This window comes from Python bivittatus, unplaced genomic scaffold, assembly GCF_059951505.1.
Source record: "Python bivittatus isolate LINGU-HERP-01145 unplaced genomic scaffold, Pbiv_v1 ctg000580_np1212, whole genome shotgun sequence".
Taxonomy (NCBI): Eukaryota; Metazoa; Chordata; class Lepidosauria; order Squamata; family Pythonidae; genus Python; species Python bivittatus.
In genome coordinates this window covers 28,617,643-28,640,615 of record NW_028277087.1, presented here as the reverse complement: position 1 = coordinate 28,640,615, position 22,973 = coordinate 28,617,643, and the positions used below count along the sequence as shown (strand labels likewise).

General features: G+C 36.9%; 1 protein-coding gene across 3 annotated transcripts in view; it reads left to right on the top strand.

The window, feature by feature from the left end:
* The window catches only part of EML1 (EMAP like 1), a 105,031-nt gene extending 85,535 nt beyond the window's left edge, over positions 1-19,496 (top strand). For all 3 annotated transcript variants that reach the window (XM_088149856.1, XM_088149857.1, XM_025173170.2), the window contains 7 exons: positions 1,560-1,627; positions 4,764-4,852; positions 6,241-6,338; positions 10,571-10,658; positions 10,832-10,927; positions 16,183-16,313; positions 18,135-19,496. In XM_088149856.1, coding sequence (XP_088005982.1) covers positions 1,560-1,627; positions 4,764-4,852; positions 6,241-6,338; positions 10,571-10,658; positions 10,832-10,927; positions 16,183-16,313; positions 18,135-18,260 — 696 coding nt within the window. In that variant the 3' untranslated portion in view covers positions 18,261-19,496. The remainder of the gene's footprint in view (positions 1-1,559; positions 1,628-4,763; positions 4,853-6,240; positions 6,339-10,570; positions 10,659-10,831; positions 10,928-16,182; positions 16,314-18,134) is intronic.
* Positions 19,497-22,973: the final 3,477 nt, after the last annotated feature.

The window sequence follows — 22,973 nt, the reverse complement described above, 5'->3', positions numbered from 1 at the left end:
TGGCGCTGACCAAGATGGACAGGAGGTATGGGTGGAGGGCACCTTGGGGATAACAAGACCAAGTGGGGGCAGGGAAAATGACACAGCTCCTTTCACATCAGGCATACAGGGTATTGCGGGAGGGGGGGCAGCAGTCACCTCTACAGGTGCAGATGGATTGCAGGACACCTTGTGTGCTCTTGGGAGTTACCAGCAGAAGAGGGGAGCGACACAGCTGCACTTTGTTTTCACAGCCCACAATCAGTTTTCCCAGTGAACCTGGGAAGGAGGCTGAGTCTGAAGGGGACAGTGATGTAATGGTAATGTGGGAGACAGGGCAACGAGATGCAACAAGGGAACGGTCAGATAAAAGGCAGCTTAGCCTGCAGCAGGAATGTGGGAAGGGCAAGAGGCTCAGAAGAGACCCTCTCTAGATTCTTGGGCTGTAAAGGAGACAAAGGGAGAGGTGTACTTTCAGACTTGCAAGATTCTGTTAATGTAACCTTACAATAAAGTAGAATTAGCTAATTTGGTCAAGTTTCCTGTCTGGTCTACCTCGAAAGGCTGACAGGAGATGACCAGGGCATGAGCAACTGAGCAGAGCCTCATGATCCAGGAGTGATCATGAGGCTCTGTCACACAACACAAAGCTGTGGTACGACTGCCACCTGCTCTTCAAGCAGGAGTTGTAAGTCCAGGAGCCTCCCCCCCGCCGTCAGATTGCACAATAAGTCTATTTGGTGCAGTGTGACCCCATCCAGCACCAAAGATGGTAAAGTCCCAGATCCAGAAGGCCCTAAAACCCAAAGCCACTCAGGCTTGCAAGGGTTCAGTTGAAGCCTGTTGTTTTCCGTCCAAGCCCTTACAGCCTCCAGGCACAAAGACAGGGTAGCAACAGCATCAACATAAATCCTATATGGCTCCAGTTTCCTCTCCCAAGTGGATTCAGGTGCCTTCAGGGATATATTTTATTTTTGAAAGGTCTGTTGATATCAATATTCAGTTCTGGAATCCTAGCATTTCCATTTAGCCTTCATCTCAATATATTGGTTTTAATGTATTTTAAAAAATACACAATTCTGTTACATAAAAACTTTTTTAGAAGTCTTGTACTAAAAAAAAAAATTCACATTATTAGGCAAGTTCTTCATCCTATGTATTAATGTCTTAAATGTCTTAGGAACTTTATTCATATTGTTGGTGATATCTAAAATTTGCTACATATCCTTCTCTGAGAGTATGCTATATCTGTATAATCTTATTTTCACTGCCACAGTTCAGTATGATTATTTAAATTATGCTACAAACTTCATATCACCAAATTAATTTTGATGGCTTTGAGGCACTGTTTCTGGAATATGTGGAATAATCCATTTTTCCTCTGGCTCAAGTTGTATTCCTTTTCATTTCCCAGGTGACAGGCCAAGTAAACTGAGCTGTTAATTCATGAGATTTCTTTAAAACATGCAGTGTAAAGGATAAGAGAGCATAGGCTGTGCTTTATAACTATTTGATTTATATATAAATGTTTTGAGCGGCTATAATCATTGAATACATGTAATTCTTTTGGAATGTTGTAGGATGCAGCACAGTCTTCTGGTTTTCATCCTTCAGGGTCTGTGGTTGCAGTAGGAACACTAACTGGAAGGTGAGTCTTAAAGATGTTGCTTCATAGTCATTAAATATTCACATGGAATAGAAGTTTTCCACTTTTTGGAAATACAGAGGGTTTTATCCCCCACTAATGGATCAGTGGAATGGAAATGGAGGTAATTTTCCCTGTTTCTTCTATTATTTCTGTGTGTCCCTAATCTGATTCAAAATGTTGCTGGATATTTTAGAACACTGTGCAGAATGGCATAGAGTGCTGCAGAGGGAGGACAGTACATTGAAACATGCCTTCATCTCTGTTCAGTTGAAAGAAACTTCCACTAAATTAAAACACCTCTATCAATAGAAGGAAACAGATACAATCTAGAGTTGTAACACATGGTATATCAGAACTGTTTAAGATATTTCACAAGAATAATTGCGAATACTTATTTATGTGTAAAAATGCAACAGAAAGGTTTTTTTTCACATAGCAGGTATACTGAGATTTAAAGAACTGCTCAAGTTACCTTACAGAATTTGTGCTATCCCATATGAATGTTTGCTTTTTTCTCTTTTAATAACTAACTTTTAAGTTTAGAAATTGTGACCATGTAAAGATTTTATTGTGGCACAGTATTTATAGAGCAGTTCTGTTTTCCTGGATGTTGATGTTCCCCAATATGACAATTACACAATCCAAAGTCTTGCTAGAGTTAAGGTTAGAATTATCTGCCAGAACAGAATTATAGGATCAGTGCGTTTAATAATTGTCAGGAGAATGGGAGGATTTTAGATTTAAGAGATCTGCCCCTGCTATGCCTTTTTCCCATCCTCATACTTTTAAGTAGGAGCTGTGGAGAAAGTATAATTACAGAAATTATCTTTGATGCAAAAAGGAACCTTCAGTGGCATGCTGCCTATGTTGGCCTTCCTTTCCAGTTAAGGTGAGTTCTATAGAGTATCTTCTCAGGGAACCATGAAATTGGATCCTGAATGCCATGTGTTATTTTAAGTTAAATTCAGTCCAAACTCATATAAATATTGACCTTTGTATATGAGTTAGGAGAATGTTTCATAAAGAAAGAATAGTAATGATTCATAGGAGTTTTACAAGTCCCCATCCTGAATTGTTGACATGTTAGATTTCTTATATATAGATTTTATGTATCTGACATTCTGAAATAACATGTAATCTCATGTTCAAAGCCTAGACATATAAGATATTTGTACACCACCCAAACTCCCAACAACTCTAGGTGGTTCACAAGTAAAACATAAAAAGAAATAAAACAAGACAGTGGTAAACAAGAATAAAAGATGGCAAAAACTAGGCAACAACAGAAGCAGACCTGTTGATGCAGTGAATTCATTTATGATCTCTTACTCACAGCAAAGACATTTTTATTTAATCAAGCTGAAGTAACTCAAAGGATCTTTTTAGGATTGTTGGGTAGATAGCTCAACCTCAGGTGCTCCTATCAGTGCTCTAATACCTTCTGAGGTCAATTATGCTTAGTTTGGGCAGTGTTTCACAAACAATCACCTAGTCTTATGCCAGACTCAGTGTCACGTAGGGCACCCTATCTACTGGTGTCTGTCTGTTTTGTTACTTGACCACTGAGGGTAAGATTCTTTGAACTGTTTGTGCCAATCCCAGGATAGAGCCTCCCTAATAATGATGTATAGGGTCACTAAAGGCTCCATCCTGATCCTGCTGCTCTTTTGCAGAGAAAATTCTCCACCACCTTAAAAAAAGACTCTTGTTTAAAAAGCTATTATTGGACCTAGGCAGTTTTAACCATTAGACAGTGTCCAACACTGTATATTTAACCAAGCAGTTGGAGAGAGCAGTAGCATTGCAGCCCCAGGAGCTTTTACATGAAATGGATTGTCTTAATCCTTTCTAATTTGAGTTTAGAGACAGATTTGGCATTGAGATACCCTTAGGAAGGGACAGGTAATGTAACCCTGTTGATATCCTGGATCTTTTTGTGGCTTTTGATACTATCGATCATAGAATCTTGTTGGAGCATTTGAGGAAAGCTGGGGGTTGGAGGGGCTATTTTACAGTGGTTTGACTCATAACTCTCTGGGTATTGTTAGAAAGTTATACTGGGCAACTTCTGCTTAGTGCTTTGAGAACTGTTGTAGATGGTCCTACAATGCTCCATCCTGTAACAAATGTTACTTAGCACATATATAAAATTGATGTGAAGGATTATTTGCAACTTTGAAACTAGTTGTCATCAGCATGCTGGTGATACTCAGCCATGAGCTCAAGGTTCTTGGATGTTCTTGAACATCAGGGATCTCCAGCTTCTAAAGGAGTGGATAGAAAAGAAATCAGAGAAGATAGGCTTGAGGAGCCTGCTTTCAGGATTTGAGAGATACATTTCTTCTGGAAAAGGTTGTGATCCCCCATAAGATACAGGGTTTCACTTGGGGTCCTCCTGGATCCAGCATCAGTGGTGGATGCTACATAATACTGTATCTGTGCCAAGGAATGTCTTTAGTACATTCAGCTGAAAAACTAGGTGAGTCTTTGTCTGGAAGAGAGATTTGGGGTCAGTAATCAAGTACTGGTAACCTGAAGCCTGGACTATTTTAGTATGTTCTTTGTATGGTATCTGTAGTACGTGCTTCAGATATACAGATAGTCCAGGATTCAACAGCATGGATGGTGAATGATGCTTCCTGGAGGGACTCAGGTTAACCTGTTTGAAACAGACTCATTGGTTGCCAGCTACTTCCTTGTTCAAATCAGGGTGTTCATAATGGTGTATAAAGGCATATGTGGCTTAGGTCCATGTTATGTACGGTCTACCCCACACTATTAGTACCCCACACTATTAGTAAGACACTTTTTATGGTTTAAATCATGGATACTTTTGGCATTAAAGACCAATTTGGCTTTCTGTCATGGGACCCATATCACAAAAAGAAATGCCACTGGGGTTGAAGCAAGGCTCTTCCCTTTTTCAGTTTATTTATTTACTTAGGCCTTTTAATTTTAATGTTTAGTTTTTATGCTAAAAATTATAGCTGTCATCCTTTTAATGTTTAGAGTAATAGTTTACGTCCTTTATAAAACAACAAGAACTGTTAAGGAATGTCAACATATACTTTAATCTGATTCAACAGCTTTCATATGAAACAACTTTTTCAAATTTTCCTCACAATGTTTTTAACAGGTGGTTTGTGTTTGATACTGAAACAAAGGATTTAGTCACTGTACACACTGATGGAAATGAACAGCTGTCCACAATGCGTTACTCACCAGGTTTGGAATTGTTTAGTTTGGCATCACTTGTCCAGTTGCTTAATCAAAAAAGAGTTTTTATAACATATATTTATTAACCTCCATAAATAACAGTTTTGCATTTCTTGCTTCTGCTGCTCAGAATCTCTGGAAATAAACAAGTGAATAGAGAATATATTTTAATTTTTTATCAGAATAGCATTTCAACTGAAACTGAAATTTTTATTTTTTTTCATCAGTTGCCAATTCACATCATTGAGTTTTAGCTTAATGAAGCTATCATGACTTGACATTTCAGTCAGTTCATTTGATTTTGGTGTGATGTTTGGATTGAGCTCATGCATCATGTTACTAGAATCCCTTTGAAAATAGTAGAATGATGACATGTTGTGTCAAAAAATCCAGATACATCAGGTTTGTCCTAATGTGGGGAGCTTGATGTGACATAAAATGTAGTTATAAGAAGCAGACTTAATGCCTGTTTTTCAGAAGATACAAAATAAGCAAATATAGTAGAATTTAACCACATAGGTACAATTCCCTTCTCCCTTGTAATAATGCAAAGTTGGATTGGGGCACATCCTGGCCACTTTTGGGATCCAGAGATCTCAGTACCCAACTGCTGTGCAATCAACCAGCATTACTGCTGTGATTATATCTTTTGCCATGCTCTCACTTGTCATAGATGCCATGCTAACAGCTTACTTTTGATATTGACTCAGTGCAGTGGACTTGTGCATTCATCCCTTGTGATTCAAACCACCGTTGCTCTTTTCAAGTCACATTGATCTGAATGAAACATGAGTAAAAGATTGCCCCTGTAGTAGCTAAGCAAGTCTTAAGTTTTCCAATATCTTGTGGTTTCTACGATTGAATACAAGCTCTCAGTGAAATATATACTATATTATATTATAATCCTAGTAATTATCAAAACCTCAAATTGTACTGTAGTGCCCGTCAAGGACAGCATCTAAAATTCAATTCCTTGACAAGACAAAACAAAACAAAACAAAACAAAACATGTACAATAAAATTAAACAAATCATATGATAAAAGTCAGCTAAGAATAAATTTTTAAAAAGCAATCATCACAGCCCAACACCATATCCCACTACCCTAAAAAGCTTTGGAAATGCCTTAAGGAGAGAATTGCACAAAGAAGGTGCCATCATTGAAATGGTGCTGCTGTTTATATCAATGGACATAAATTTAGATGTCTTCATTCCCTGAAATAGGGTCTTCTCAGATTTAAGCTGAGCACATGGAAATATTCATGTAGGAGAAAGAGATTTTGCCAGTACCCTGGTGTGTGCAATCTGACTTTCAGATGTCTTTTAAAGTGCTTGCTCAAGTGGCATTTCTGCTTCATAAATCAGTGTGATTATAGTTTTATTGTTTCTGTTTTGCAGATGGCAACTTCTTGGCAATAGGTTCTCACGACAATTCTATTTATATATATAGTGTTAATGACAATGGAAGAAAATACAGTAGAATTGGCAAATGTTCAGTAAGTCATAATCTTGTTGCATTCTTAGACATACAGGCTTACTTTTGTGTATATTTATTTAACATTCTCAGGTGATTTATTTAATGTCTTGAAGGTTTAGGACTAACAAAAGTATTTGAAAATATTTAATTCTATTGAAAAAATATTAATTATATTTAAATGATTAAATATTCTCTGTAGTGAGTAGGGACAGTATGCACCCAGTGGTTCCTACCCTGGGGAACAGCATGCACACACCCCCAGGTGTGCATGGCCCCAACCTTATTGGCCTTTCAAAAGGCCTAAAAACATGGTTCTTCCTCAGGCTTTAGGACATTATTAATGATGTCCTGCACTGATTGAGGGGTTGAGTATTTTTACCTGTTGTATTTTATTGTTCTTTCTCCTGTTTTTATATGTATGTTTTTGTTTTAATGCCTTTGTTAGCTGCCTAGAGTTACTTGATTAAAATGGGCAGCCATATAACTTAACAGAATGAATGAATGTATTGAAAAAAATCAATAATACTCATTTGCAATCCATGTCCTAATGGTGACACATTTGAAAGATACTAGCACTTAGCAGACTTTTGTTTTGGTGGAAGCACTGAAATATTCTTAATCATTGAAGTTTAATATTTCTGTTATCTGTAGTTTTGATTACAGTTACATGCAGGCTGAGTCAAAGATTGAGTGTTGATGATATTGGCATTTCAATAGATTTCTGTTTGTCAATATATTTCTACATGACTGATTTATTAGTGTAAGATGCATCCTTTTTACAGCTCCCAGAGACCTCTAGGTTGGTGGAGGATGTCAAAGTTTCATCTCTCTTGACAAGACAATCATAATCAACCACATCTATTATCAGTTGTTGACAGGCAGTGTGTCAGGGTACCAATGCTTGATAGCTCATCTGACAATAATTTTAGGAGACTTCTTAATATCCCCCTAACTGCAGAATAAATACACTTCAGTAATCACTTTTTCTCTGCCGATTTCTCATGAAGTTGCTGAGACAGCTTGAAGTCATTCTTCCAGTTTTAAAATAGTGTTTTTTCCTGACATTTTATCATGGATATGATCTACCACACTGGGAACTATGACCATTTTAGTTCAGGCCTGATTAGTGCTTTTCAATGTTAAGTTGGCTTTTTATAAACAGGGTTAACATTCTTTTGAAAAAGTGCTAAACTTGCATTTTAAATATGGATTTAGCACTCTGTTGAAACTGTGCTAGACTTGTTTAATGTATCTCTTGAGAGAGTGCTTGTACTGTTTAAAGTGGAGAGAGAGTCAGGTTTAGAGCTCTTTCAGAAAAGAGACTTGTGTTCAGAAATAGCTTAGCTGATCACACATACAGAGTAGGGTTGTATGGACAGGAACATTAGGAGATCTGCGTCCTACTTCATCATCTCTTCCATGCTTGTGATCTGTCATCTGAGTATAACACTCTACTAAAATTGCTATAGATCCAAATTCAAAAAGTGCCTAACAGATCAGGACAGAGCCCCTCCTATGAAGGCTTCATACTAGGTATGGTGATTAGACTCTCTCCACACTCTGCATTCCCAAGCAAATTCAAAAAGGATAAATAGATTTACTGCAGAGAATTAGAAAACCAGACATAAAAGAAATTCTCCCTCTAACATAATCAGATGTATTCTGTGAAGTTGCTGACGACACCAGATTCTGCTAGAGTGTTTTGGAGCCCAGATGGATCTGATGTGTAAAAGGAATGAGTAAATGATCACACGCTTGGATTCCACTTAATTTTTGGATGCCCCAGCCTCTCAACTTTTGGAGGTTGAGACAGACTCATTTCCTGACAGCCTAGATTTGGAGCATTTGGGGCCCTTGTTTACAAAGTGTCCCCTTTCTTCACAAGTACCACCCTTAATTGATGGTTTGGAAGGCAGAAGTTCTTAGTAGGGCACTCATGTGTGAAGTGACATAGTTTTCCACAGTATAAACTTGCATATGCTGGTACAGATTTTATTGGGCAGAAAGCATTTCTACTACAGTAGTGTCCAGCTCCTTAGGTTCAACTACTGAATGCAGCCAAAAATTTTAAGGTGACCTACCAAATGAGTTCCCCCCTATATTTCAAATACATCCTCAGGGGTGTCAACAAAATTGGCATAGCTGTCCATGTTCAGGCTGTTCTATATCAGAAGAGTTTTGCACTTCTCTTGGTCAAGAGGCTGATGATAAATAGTTTATGAGGCTGAAGATAATAGTTGGTGGGAAAATCCTCCAATTTTAGAAAGACGTATAGCTCACCTTGAGTGAAGAAGGTAGTAAATTCGCCCAGATGCATCATACTTGTTAGGCAAGGAGGTGGGTATTCTGCTTCAGGTGACTCTAATTGCAGCAGCATATTGAACCAGGAGCAGCACTGGAGCCATGCATTTGGCCAATTCTAGATTGTCTCATCATCTGGGTTAATCGTCCATCTGGGTTGCATCTTGGTTCTGATATTGGAGCAAAGCATTAGCATTCCAGTCTACAGTCAATGGGGTTGTAAATGGAACTGTAGCCATTGCTTAATCTTAGAGTCAGAGCATGGCAATGGAAGTAGTGAGGTGGAGAACTTGCTGTCAGAACTACGTATCAGTTATGGCATTAGACTCTCCCCACTTCACATTCCTGAGCAGACTCAGATTAGCAAAGGAATATGAAGCCACGTATACAATCTGTCTTCTATTTACAACACTCAGAAATCCTGTCTTTTTTGTACAGTGGACCCAAGGTTTGAATCCAGGTCTCTTTCTCCTGCTTTTTTTGAGTAAATGATTCTGTGGCTATTTATTTGACAGGTTCGAAGGGTTTTTTTGCCATCTGTCCATTGTTTACAGGGCTTTCTTTGGCATGAAAATCGGAGATTTTCTGCCTCACCAATTCCAGACTTAACATTTCTGCATTGTGACTTGGTAGGCAGCTTTGATTGGCTAAATCTACTGTTCTAAGCACCCGCCTACACTTGCCCAATCCCACTCCACCCCACCTTATGTTAGAGAGACTGATTGGTGGTGGTTTTCCTGCCAAAAGGCAACACTTGATAGGAGGGGAAACAAAGCCAGAGAAATCCACCAATCCTTTTCCTTAACATGGCCTGCAGTAGATACAGGAAGGCAGTAGATATACCAGCCTTATTGCTCTTGCAAAATAGGCATCAGCAATGGGGGAGGGGGGCATAATTTATGCCAGTTTACTTTTCTGTTGATGGATAACATTTTAATGTGGCTAACTGGAAAAGCCCTTATACTCAAGAGTATAGTTCAGAGAGAACCTCTGAGGCTGTCATGTCTAACCATCAAACCCATAACATTAATTTATAAAACAATTTAAAAATATATTCCTTAAAATACCCTTCAAGCAGTAACATCTTAAATTATTTCCAGAGGGGTTTTTTTACTTGCTTACAGACCTAGATTGTTTTCCTTCTGTAAATCCATTTAAATTTTAGTTCAGTCCTGCAGTTCACTTTAATATGATTTAGGGAATAGAGTGCCTTTTTTAACATCTTTTTTCTTTGTTCGTGTTGCTTCCAGGTAGACGGTAATAATAATTTGTGGTTCAAAAGCAAAAGAATTAATAGTTGAGAATTTGTTGCATTTATATGCCACTAATTCAAGTCATTTTGAAACTGGGAGAATGAGTTACTGATTTCTCATTCACATTATATAGTTAGGATTACCTTAAAATAAACACACAAGGCAAATATACTTTGTTTTTTAAGGCCAAATTAGGAATGTAATGGTATGTGGAAAAGACCTTGGGAGACTGGGCAAAGAGATGCTGCCAAGGGAATGGTCAGATAAGAGACAGCATAATCCACAGCTGGATAGTGGGCAGGGCAAGAGGCTCAGAAGAGACCCTCCCTAGTTTCTTGGGTTGTAAAGGAGACCGGGGGGGAATGTACTTTCAGACTTGCAAGATTCTGTCAGTGTAGCTTCACAACAAAGTAGAATTAGCTCATCTGGTCGTGTTTCCTACCTGGTTAGCCTAACGAGGATGACAAGGAGGACCTGTTGGTTCTTTTGATTTTTTTACAGTGAAAGGAGAGGTTGTTAGTTTTGCAGTCAATGCACTGAAAATGTTCCACCCCTTCTGGTTTGCTACCAGATACAACTATGTAAATGTAAACAAGGTTTCAGCATACCTTTCAAGTAGCTTTTTATATGTAATAGTAGTACAATTCTACTGAGGGATGTTATGCTGTTGGGATTAATATAATGCATCTCTTCACAGGGTCATTCAAGTTTCATTACTCACTTGGATTGGTCTGCTAACTCTCAGTATCTTGTGTCTAATTCAGGGGACTATGAAATCCTATACTGTAAGTAACAAATAGTATATTGCCCTTAATACAGAGTACATTCTTTACAACCAAGATTCCATTACAGAGAAGAGACTTATCTTTGGTCTCTTAGTTTTCAGTTAATTCTTATCCTAAGCCTTCATCATTAATGTTATGTCTTTTTCCCTTCCCCCTCCCTTTATTCTTAATAGGGGTTCCTTCAGCTTGTAAGCAAGTAGTAAGTGTTGAAACCACAAGAGATATAGAATGGGTTACTTATACCTGCACTCTAGGATTTCATGTTTTTGGTAAGTATGTAATGTTTCTCACAGACTAACATTTGGTAAATTAGTGGAGAGTTTTTTGTCTTCAGTAATATTTTTATTAGAGTTTTACATAGTTAAAAGCTAATATAGAATTAGAAAAGATACACAGACAAAAAAGAAGAGAACAAGAGAAAGAAAAAGGAAAAATAATCATATAAAAAGTGAGCCCCCTCCCTCCACACAAGTATAAACATTTACAGTAACATAACACCTTCTTTAATATTACAGAAAAAAAACCTCTTCTTCCCATTTCTCATCACTAAAGAATAACTAAATTATAGAAAGATTCATTGAACAGTCTTACTCAGCAAAAGCATTAAGAGTACCAGTAGTAATAACCTATTATTTTAAACTTAGACAAATAAATCTATTTTGCATTTTGACTCAGAACTTTCTCTAATAAGTAAAACGTAAAAGATTTATCCCCATAGATATAATGAATATCAATAATAGTAACATATATATTTTTAACTAAATCCATTAGGTCCCTTTTACATTCTAACCCATAACTTTTTCTAACAAATAGGAAGTAAAAGAGTACAGTGGTACCTCGGGTTACAAACCCCTCTGCTTACGAACTTTTCGGGTTACGACCAGCTCTGGCCGCAAAAATTTACCTTGGTTTGCAAACTCCACTTCGGGGTACGAACCGGATCCGCGGCCATTTTCCGCCGTGACACGTGGTCTGTGGCCATTTTTCCGCCCGTGCCACGTGGTCCGCAGCCGTTTTTCCACCCTGCCGCACAGTCCGCGGCCGTTTTTCCACCCGTGCCATGCGGTCCGTGGCCGTTTTTCTGCCCTGCCGCGCGGTCCGCGGCCGTTTTTCCGCCCTGCCGCGTGGTCCGCGGCCGTTTTTCCACCCTTGATGCGTGGTCCGTGGACGCTGGAACGGATTAACGGTAATTACATTGAACCTTATGGGAAAATTTGCTTCGGGTTGCGAACAAATCGGGTTGCGACCAGAGTCACGGAACAGATTAAATTCGTAACCCGAGGTACCACTGTACTTAGTAAAAAAACAGATTCCAATAATAACAACCCAGGATCAAAATAAGTCCACTTTGAACTCCTTTTTCTTCTTTTTAAGAGGCTTAATCTTCAGTCACTTCTTCAAATAAAGTCCCACATAATGATTTCTTATCATTTTCTTCCTGTCTGTTTTCAGTAGCAACTTCAGAGGTTTAGTGCTTCCCTTCTATGGAACCAAAATAAGATAAGTCTTCAAGTCACCCATCTGATTTATCATCATAATTGTTAAAACATCAGCCAGCATAGTTTGTATATCCATTACAACTTCTTTCTCCATGTCACTCTAGTCTATTTTCAAATCTATGTTTTTCCATATCTTCCATACCTCTTTGATAGTCTGGCAATTCTTTAAAATCCATTTTAAAATCCCTATTCAAATCATCCTCAGCTTCTGTTTTAGCCAATAGAATCTTTTCTTCTTCTATAACTTCTATTAGATCCAATTTTAAAAATAAGTCCTGAACACATTGTTCCCAAACAGATTTAAATTCTTCTATAGTAAAACAATGTTCCTCCATTATGTTAGGAAATATATTTTCCTTTAATTGCTCTCTGGTTCCCTCTAATTAACCTTCAAACCCCACTCTTATATTTTGTATATTTTCAAAGCCAAAACTTTCCCACAATCAGGTTTCTTACAGTTAATTCCAAAATTGTCTGCTGTATTTTTATAAAATGTAAAACAGTCCATAAAAAAACTATTCTTTAAAATCCATCTGGCCCCTTAACTATCCACAGCCAACATTCTTAACTCCCTTTCACTGTTTTCCAAAAGTTAAATTTTTTCTTTTTAATCTTTAAACGTATTTAAATCTTCTTTCTCCCAGGATTGAAGGAAATTCTCCTGGTGTACAGCAACTTGCCTTTCAGAAGGTTTTTAATTTCCAAGTAAATCAGTAATAAGTAATTTCTGATGTTCATTAAAAGAGGAAGTGAAAGTAAATCTAGTGTCTCTTTAGAGGCTCCAAACTGCAGCTTGGGCTTGATGTTTCCTGCAACCCCCAAAGCGCCCAACCCGCTGGAGATGGCTAAATTGTGATCTCTTCACAGGGAGCCTCTGTAAGGAGTACCTGTGGGTGATCCAGTCATCTCCTTTGTCTGGAGATGGTTCCAAAGAGCCAGACTTTTCGCCAGCTCCTCTTAACTGCCACGGTCATCGGCTCCATGAAAATGGAGCCATCTTCAACCCCCCATTATTCCCCCCAAAGTTTTTTGTCTTGATCTTAGTGTGTAAGATCAAGAAGTGGAATACTCAATTCAGGAATGTTTTGTGGCCAGTGCAAAAATAATTATTATTTAATCAATATTGAAATAATATTTAATAATTTAATAATTCAATAATATTTTAATGATTAATAATGAAATAATCAGGTTTTGGTAGAAGATGGAAGAAGGCTGTAGGACTGCATATCTACTCTGTAGCCTCATCTTGCGTTTGAATTTTCTTCATTGTTGTTTGTCATGATTAAGTCCTATATTGACGTTAATCCCAGTTAACATTAATCACTATGATCTTAATAAAGTTGAAAGTACGTATTATGATTTATATCCATGATTGCCTGATTTTCATGCATTACACTATCCTGCTTTATGTATCCATACCCAAGCATGGGTATGCACCGGCCTAATTGAGCTAATTTATTATCAGTAAATCATCATCCTACAAAATTGATACCTGAAATTTCAAAAAATCACACTTACTAATATGCCTTGGAAATATTAAGTGGGAGCTATGACTTTTTCAATTATTGTGTGTTTTTAAAAAATAGGTTTCTTTGGTCAACTTTTATTTTGGTCCTGAAGTAGAATTAACCCATTATGCAACCTTAAGCTTGAAAATATAACAAATGCTAACTTAGTTGTAAAAATAAATAAAACTGTTCCTACAAATGAACCTGTTGTAAGAAACTTACAGCTTCTTATCTTTATTGCATTTAGTTATAAATGCATGATAAATAAAGGTGCTACTATTAGTACTACTCTGAGGCCTTGAGAAAAGGTGATTGTGGAGCTCCCTTTTGTCCTTTTGCTTGTTTTGGTTTGGTTTTGAATATTTTGCTCTTCCAATTACTTGTATCTTTTATTAAGTTTATATATATATATGTTTCTAGTTATAAGCTCCTCAGAGTTGTTTGGGAGCTGGGTGGCCCATAAATTTAATATATAAATATATAAATAAGTACCACCAAAAAGCACTAAAAACCTTTCTGAAGATTTTTTTTTTTAAAGTCAATTTGAATATATTGAAGTTGATATTACAAGTGCTGAATGAAAAGTAATACCTCACTTTCATAACTTCAGTTTAAACAGGGATATTTTAATAAATAAAACATGTATTTACTAAAATGGGAAAATAATCCTTGAAATGAATTTTTTGTTACCTGTATTTACTTCTCCACATAATCACCACTGCTGCATCCTTCTGCCAATGATGGACAAGCTTCTTAAGGCCATCATGAAAGGACTCCACACTTTGTCTCTTCAACCAGGTCCTGACAGTCCTTTCCACCTCTTCATTTGAGTCAAACAGATGCCCACAGGTATTCCTTCAATTTTGGGAAAAGATGGAAGTCGCATTGTGCCAAGTCTGGGCTGTATGGTGGATGGAGTAAGACAGTGAGATCCCACTTTGCAACTGCCTCTTAGGTGGCTTCTGAGATGTGAAGCCTAACGTCATGTTGCAGCAAAATTTCCTTTTTTCATTCTGAACTCTATTTTATCATTGTTTTAAACTTTTGAGTGTTTCAGTGTAGTGCTCTGAGTTGCTAATGGTGACAGGTTCAAGGAACTTCATGTATATAATACCATCTGCATCCCAACACCTGTAACCATTATTTTTCCTTCCAAAGTTTAGGTTTTGAATGTTTTTTCCAGCAGGTGAAGCTTTCTGATGATATTCCATGGGCTGATGCTTCATTTCTGCGTCATAATGATGAGCCCATGTTTTGTCAGCTGTCGTGATGCTGTAAAGAAATTCCTCACCTTCATTCTTGTAGTGTGATAACAACTGTGACAAATTTGAGCTGTTGAAGATTTCATTTCTACCATCAGTATATGAAGAACCCATCTTGCACAGAATTTCCAGTATTGACAAACATCAGTAACGTGACCTACATGTTCCTGTGAAATGCTAAGCTTGACAGCAATTTCCTTTCCAGTAATCATTGTCCTTAATAAGCTCATCAAGCTTTCTCATGTGAAACTTTTTGGTTGCTGTCACCGGTCATCTACTTTGTTCTTGATAGCTCTTCCTGGTTCATCAACTTTACCGCTTTTGGCCCAGGGACACACAATACTCACGTCAACATAGTCGTCATAATAAACAATCTGCATTCAGCAGTAAATTTCAATTGGAGGTAATCCTCTGGCAATCAAAAATTCAGTCACATGTTGCTTAAAGCCCACTGATGAATACTCACCACAGACTTTCATTTCACAAGCAACCTTTTCTCACAGCAACTTCCCACCAACTGAAGTGAAAAAATGGGTGCTAAAGAACACATCAAGGCTTCTAGCACATCAGTACTGCCATCTATTGGCAATTTATAAAATTGGAGGCATTACTTTTCATTCAACTCTTGTAACATGTTATAGCTTTTTTAGTTTTGCGGCTCCTTGTTTATATTGTGATTTTACAGTTGATTGTTGCTGGTTATAATATTAATATCTGTTTTTATTCCATGCTTTTATTCTTCTTAGTAGCATGATAAATTTAGTAGCACTACTACTATTACTACTATATTGTAATCTACATAAACTCCATTTTTCTTTCCTCACAGCAGCACATTTGGTCTGGGTTCACACTTTGTGCTAAGCCATAATGGGCATTGCTTGGCTCTGCGTTGGCCCATCTTATGAATTCAGCTATGGTTGTTTATAAACCATGGTTTATATTGTATAATTTAGGTAAATCTAGCCATTACATTCAACAGTCCATGGTTTAGCCATGATGTGTATACACAGCCTGTGTCTTCTAAACCTGCATATATACAAATCTACCAAACACTTTTTTATCCTATACCAGTGATGTATCTCAGCACATGTTTCAGTCTCTGTTTTAATCTGGGAGATCTAGCTTCTAATATGTGCCAAGAAATGGGATCTGGATTGTTTGATGCCATACTTTAAGCAGTTCAGAAATCCAATGCAGATAGATTTGTGGCTTTGGGTGTTCAAAAAGTTAAATAAATGATTATTTCTTCTCTTAGGTGTGTGGCCAGAAGGTTCAGATGGCACAGATATAAATGCTCTTTGTCGTTCACATGAAAGAAAATTATTATCAACTGGTGATGATTTTGGCAAAGTACATCTCTTCTCTTATCCATGTTCACAGTTTAGGGTAAGGTACCAGCTACATTAGAGGTTATTTGTATAAGTTGTTCTGATTAAAGCATTTATACCATTTGATTTGAAGATTTTGAGCAAGGTATCTCTTATTTTCATTCCACCAAGTCTGATTTGACATTGTTTCAGTTATTGTTTTAATAGTTAGAAAGATAAACTAAATTATAATATTTATAACTAGATTTATTTCCTTCATTGAATTTAATGCAGATTTAGATAATACTAGATCTATGTAATATTTTCTATTACAGTCATTCAGTGAATACGTACATTGGTCTATATACAGTAGGTCTCCTCATTAACTTTTTAAAATGGTATGGAATATTAATTAACTTAGATAAAGCTGTTCACCAAAGAATTACAGAACAATTTATTTAAAAAATTACAAAACAAAAAACATTAGAAGAGCTGCATGCCTGAAAGAACGTAATTATTTGATACCTGTCTTCTCAAATAGGCTAGGAAATGCAGTTACACCAAAAGTTACATTCATTCTTACAATTTTAAAGATAAACATGGCTTTCTTCCTTTTCTGTAGCGTTCAAAAAATATCCAAAAATCCCTAAACTAATCTGACAAGTTACACATGAATATAGTGCTCATCATCCTGAAAAGTTAGTGAAATCATTTTTGATGTTCATTTTTCATTAGGAAGTGTACTACTTTATTAAAAAAAGAAATGTAACCTTTATGGCCTTGCAGATATGTAAATTGGTTTACTGATTCTTAGTCTTAACAGTGGATAAGTTGCCACAGGTAAGAATGCTGACTTGAAACATTGGAGACAAGATCAGTATCCCTGCTCCACTGTGTAGCTTGTTTAAATGTTTACATTTAAATGGTTGTTTACATGCCTTGGGCAAGTCAGGTTGTTACAATGATGATAAAATAAAAAAAATAATAGTAAATTGTTCTGGGACCAATACAGATTATGCTGTGTAATCCAGTTGCCAGCCAAAGAGGAAGATAGATGACTAGGAATTCCCACATTAGAAACAGTGAGAAGCAAATGTAATGATTAATTTAAAATAATCTTATTTGTCTGTATGCCATATTTGCCTTTTATGCTGGACTAATATCCTGGTAGAGAGCCAGTATGGTATAGTGGTTAAGGCATCAGACTAGAAACTGGGAGACTGTTAGTTCTATTCCCACGTTAGGCACAAAGCCAGGTGGATGACCTTGGGCCAGTCACTGTCTCTCAGCCCTAGGAAGCAGCCAATGTGAAACCACTTCTGAAATCTTGCCAAGAAAACTGCAGGGACTTGTCCAGGCAGTCACCAGGACTCAACACTGACTCAAAGGCAGCTCCACCATAAAAAAAATCCTGGTGAAAGCAGCCATGTGCTAACTGCTGCCTGTATCATCCACCAGTTATTCTGTGGAAAACAAATCTTCCCCAGTGTACATTCATTGGGAAGTACAGGTACAATAACACAATGATGTACTTTCCTGCATGACTGATTGAAGTAAAATTGCTAATCTCCTTTGAGTTTGAGTTATAGGCATATTCATGCCATTTTCTTGTCAATAATATAGATGTGGTTGGCTGTTACCTTCTTCCTGTGTGTTTTTATTTCCCAGTCTAACCTTCATCCCTGGTATTCCCTGGTAGTTTCCCATCTGGTCTGATCTTAGTGTCTGAGCTGAGTCAGGGTCAGCAGGTGGTAGCAGGTGGAACAACATGGCATGATTTTCCTCTAGATTGGCACCTAATCATTAGTTGTAACTGACAGCTTTTGTTGTAATAACAGTTCCCCTTACCAATGTGGACTCCTCTGTTACTGAAAGTGCCTTTTTTATTTATGTCTTTCAGGCTCCAAGTCACGTGTATGGCGGACATAGTAGTCATGTAACCAATGTAGATTTTCTATATAAAGATACACATCTCATCTCCACAGGTGGAAAAGATACCAGTATTATGCAATGGCGAATTATTTAGAAGAATCCTTGCATGAAACTATATGTGCAAACAAGAACTGGCCTTGCATCAAAGTTCTGTACAAAATGTATATTGAAAATTTAACAGTAAGGTTACTGTCTTCTAGCCTAGTCACTGTGATTTTGAAATTCTTACAAACCTCAGGAAAGTTAAGTCTTTGGCTACTTACCATACTTATTTTGGTTATTCATTACGCATCACTTCAAAAAACAATTATCATCTCTCTGTTTTTGTTGTACATTATATGAAGAAATTCAAGTTTAAAATGAAGTAATGGCTTGAATATTTATGCAATACACATAAAAAAAACTTTTATAGTAAATAGTCACCAAAAAGCTTATTCTAATATTACACATGGCTGCTTCGCTGTTCTATTATTTACACACTTTGTACTGTCTAAATACATTGTTAGAATATAAACGGTTGCAAAAATGATGGTACATCTATTTATAATAAACAGTGAAGAAAGCAGACAGAAACTTTAGACCAAGGTGAAATAAGTAAACAAGCCACAAAGCACTGCTGTTCTGTGTCGTTCATTTCAATGGGACCTTCATAGGTTTGCCTGTGAAATGAAATGAACGGTTCACACAACATTTTTGGCCAAATTGCTATCAGAGTTATAAGCCCTTTAAAAGAGGAAATGTGAAAATAAGAATTTTCATGAACTTGCGACTAATGAATTGTTTTCAGTAAGATTAACATTGTTGGATTGTGCTTTGATTTCATTATCTCTGAAATTAAACATACGTAGAACTACTGCATCTCTGCTGCAGAAATCCAGATGAATGCCAGATGGTAGCAAGGAGATAATTTTTTTTTATCGCCATCTAATGCTCATTCAGACTTTTGCAGCACAGATGTGGTGGCCCTAAATATGGACTACCACAATTTAACTTGAATATATGAGCAGGAATTACAGCTCCAACTTAAGCTGAAAGATAAAAATTTAATGAACATTTCTTATAAATAATGAACCTACTTGATCCCATCTCAGATGTTTGATTGATAAAGGAAATCATTCTGTATGTTGATCAGCATGAATGTTTATACTTGTGTAAAAAAGGTTAGAAATTCATAAGAAATAGTAACTCATTCAAAGTTTTACTTGTCTTTTGCTTATGGATATTGTATATTTGTATTTTAAGGCCCAGTAGATCATGTACAAAGAGATCTTTTTAAGGTTACTATAAACCAGCAGAGGAAATGGGAAAATAAACGTGAACCATTAAGAAAGATTTCTGGTCCCTGGAGCTAATATATTTGCTATGTTTTTAGATGTGTCAGTGCAGCAGTGTTCAGTTCAAGAGATCTGTAGTCCCAGTTACCTTGCAATATTGCAGAGGCTGCCTGGTGTCAAATCATGTAATGCAACTACTTGGCAAAACATAACATTTGGGAATGCCCTGCATATCAATGAACAATTTATCCCTTTTTGCTATGTGTTTTTCATGGATTGATATGTATAGTACAAGAAGATATTGTGTTTTGCAATGAAGACAGACTGGAGATAGTGTAAAATAACTCAGGTGGCCTTAACAATTTTTCATTGTGAAACAAACTGAAAATTATTGTTTATATTGGGGAATGTATCTAAATATTTGAAATGAGCAAAGTTATAAGCAGGCTCTGAAAAGCTAAATGGTAAAGATTTTTTCCCCCCTCAAGTGGAAAGGAAACATGAATTAACTGAACTCTGAATGAGGGTTTTTAGAGTTTTAATAAGTTGGAAGCTTTTTAAATTACATCTCCCACCTGCTACACTGAAAATGCAGGACACCAATAAACATTAGTGCACTGTTCTGATTTATGTTATACCTTTCAATGTGAGTTAAATTTGACATTAAAACTTTTAATGTAGTACTACACAAGATTAGAACTTTCCAAAGCAATCTGAATCTGCATGAACTTTGCCTTTGTATTTGTAATTATTAGCTTTTATTCAGAGAATGTGAAATCAGACCTTCAGTGCTGGATTCCTGTATGTAAACTTATTGATAGAATTTATTTGTTGCATCATGTGGCTAAGGACTTGAAGCAAATTGTAGTGAACGCTACAATAAATCAGAATATTTGTATCAAAGCATCTAAAGTCAATAAAACCTTTAATAAAATCAGTGCTAGATAAAGTAACAATATTAACAGACTTTAGGAATCAAAAATAGAGAAAAAAAATCAGAAAAATTCTAGAATTAGTAAACTATACTGGAAAATACAAAGTTAAAAATAAAATAGCTGTCTTAAAATGTTTTTTCATATACTCCTTTCCCCAAAATAGTTTTCAGTTGACATTTTTCAATGGACATCAAAATTATAACAATGAATTACCCAGACAAACCAGTAAGATGTTATGAATTGGGTCAATCATCTCCAAGTAATTTCTGTTCTACCCCTGAAAAGTCCCTTATCTGGCTCCATCAAATTGATTCAGGATTTTAGGAGGGTCTTACTGGCAAAAGCACTGGCTACTCTCTCCTTTGTATGCGTACATGATAGGTGACTGTAGTCTATTTGTTTAGTTTTAATCTAATACTATAAAAACAAACAGGATATTTTTCACTTAGGATTGCTCAGTATCAAACTGACGATTTGTTAATCTCTACTACCGGAATATAACAGTAGCTCTGCTGGATCAATCCATAGAGTCAACATAGTCCACCATGCTGTTTCTTACAGTCACCACCCAGATGCCTCTGGAGTGCTCTCAAGCAAGAACAGAGGCCCTCTAACTCTGTTCCTTTGTAACTGGTATTTGGAGGTTAACATTAAGTGTAAAGGACTAATAATATTTATTAGATCTCTCCTCCATGGATGTATCAAAGCCATCCGAGTTAGTGCTGTCACCATGCCTTGTGCTGAATTCCACCTTAAATACTTATTATGTGAAGAAATGCTTTATTTTGTACTTGTTTACCTTCTAAAAAGCTTTATTGGATGGCCTAGTGTTTGAAGAGGAGAAAAATCTCTTGCTGGGTACTTTCCCCATGCCATGCATTATTTTATATATCTCAGTTACCTTTTTTCTAAGGTAGAGAATCCCAAAAGTTCTAGCTTTTTCTCACAAGGAAGGTATTTGAGTCCCTGATTGCCTGCCCCTTTTTGCCCTTTTTCAAGCTGCATTGTATTCTTTTGAAATGTAGTGACCAGATGTAGTTGTATCTTAGATTTGTATAAGAGCACTACAGTTCTTTCTTCCATCTCTTTCCTCATGATCTCTAACACAGAATTTGCCTTATTCATACAGTAGCTGCTACACACTTAAGTCCACATCTTTAGTGAACTGTCCACCATGACCTCAAGAGCTCAGACCTTATCAGTATATACATAAAGGGTGCGGTTTGTCTCAGTGTGCATTACTTAGTTTCCAGAGATCTTCTGAAGCCCTTCACTGTTCCCTTTGATTTTTGTCATGTTGAATGTTTGGTATCATCCACAAATTTGGCCAGCTTATCCCTAAGTTAATATCCTTTACAAGCAAGTTAAAACATACCAGTCTCAACACTGATCCTTGAGGGACTACATTTCTTATTCTTCTCTACTGAGAAAATTGTCCATCCATTCATATGTATAAATGTGTATGTGTATCCTCTTTGTCCATGACCCCTAACGGTGTGATCATTAGAATGGTAGATTAGTGGTCTTGGCAAGTGCCTGGTAGATTATCAAGTGAAAGCTTTTTGCATATATTTATGAAGAGAGTTTAGTAGGAACCCTTTAACTTTCTTCCATTGCTTCTTTAAGTTGGTGTTAGATTGGAATCAGATGCAGACTTGAAATGCAGATTCTGTAACACTTGCTAATATGAAAATGGGACCCAAACAATTCTGCAGTTGAGAAAATGCAAAAACAAAACCAAAATTAATAACTATTCCTGTTTTGATTGCAAATTAATGAATGCAAATAATTTCTTAATTCTGCACACAGTGGGGGATGAGATTCCCTAGCACTCCCTCACCCCCTTCTGGTGTGACTGTTCCAAGAAGCTGTGTTGCATTCTGAGAGCACCACTAAGGGATCAATTAAAAGTAGTTGAGGATTGTTCTAGAAGAGGAAGTTCTCTGACTGAATACTCAACATAAATACAAATTGGATGGATGGATGAATGAATGACTACCATGTGACATGGATCATTGCTGACTTCAAAAGAAGGTCCTTTCAAGAAAGCCTCATAAAGAGCCTGGTAAAATAGTCTTGAAGAAACAACTTTAGGACATGCACCTCTCAATTAGAATTGGGAATTCTGCGTGCTTAGCTCTGTTGAGGAAGCACTGGGTTGGATCCATTGAAAAGGGTAAGTAGGAATTGGAACATTCTATTCTCCCCGAAAGAATTTTTAGGTAAGGATGTTAAGGATGCCAGTTCAATCTGGCAACTGGCATACCTGATACCTGTGATGGGAGGGAACAATCTCAGTAGTGGGGTTAAATGTATTTATCTACATTTTAACACTGCCCTCTTCCCAAGATTGTAACAAAGAATTAAACCCCATTAACTCCATGCCACAAAATCAGCTTAAAATTAATAATTCACAAAAACTTACTGAAAGTCACCTGATATTCATAGCTAGGCATCAAATGCCCATTTGAAAAGTATGTGCCTTTCAGAATGCCAGAAGTGTGGGGACCAGGGACCAGTGTAGCCTATAAAATGGGGGCAGCCAAAGGAAAAGTCTGCTTCCTAGTCTATGCCCCCTTTACCTCTCATGGGGGAGAA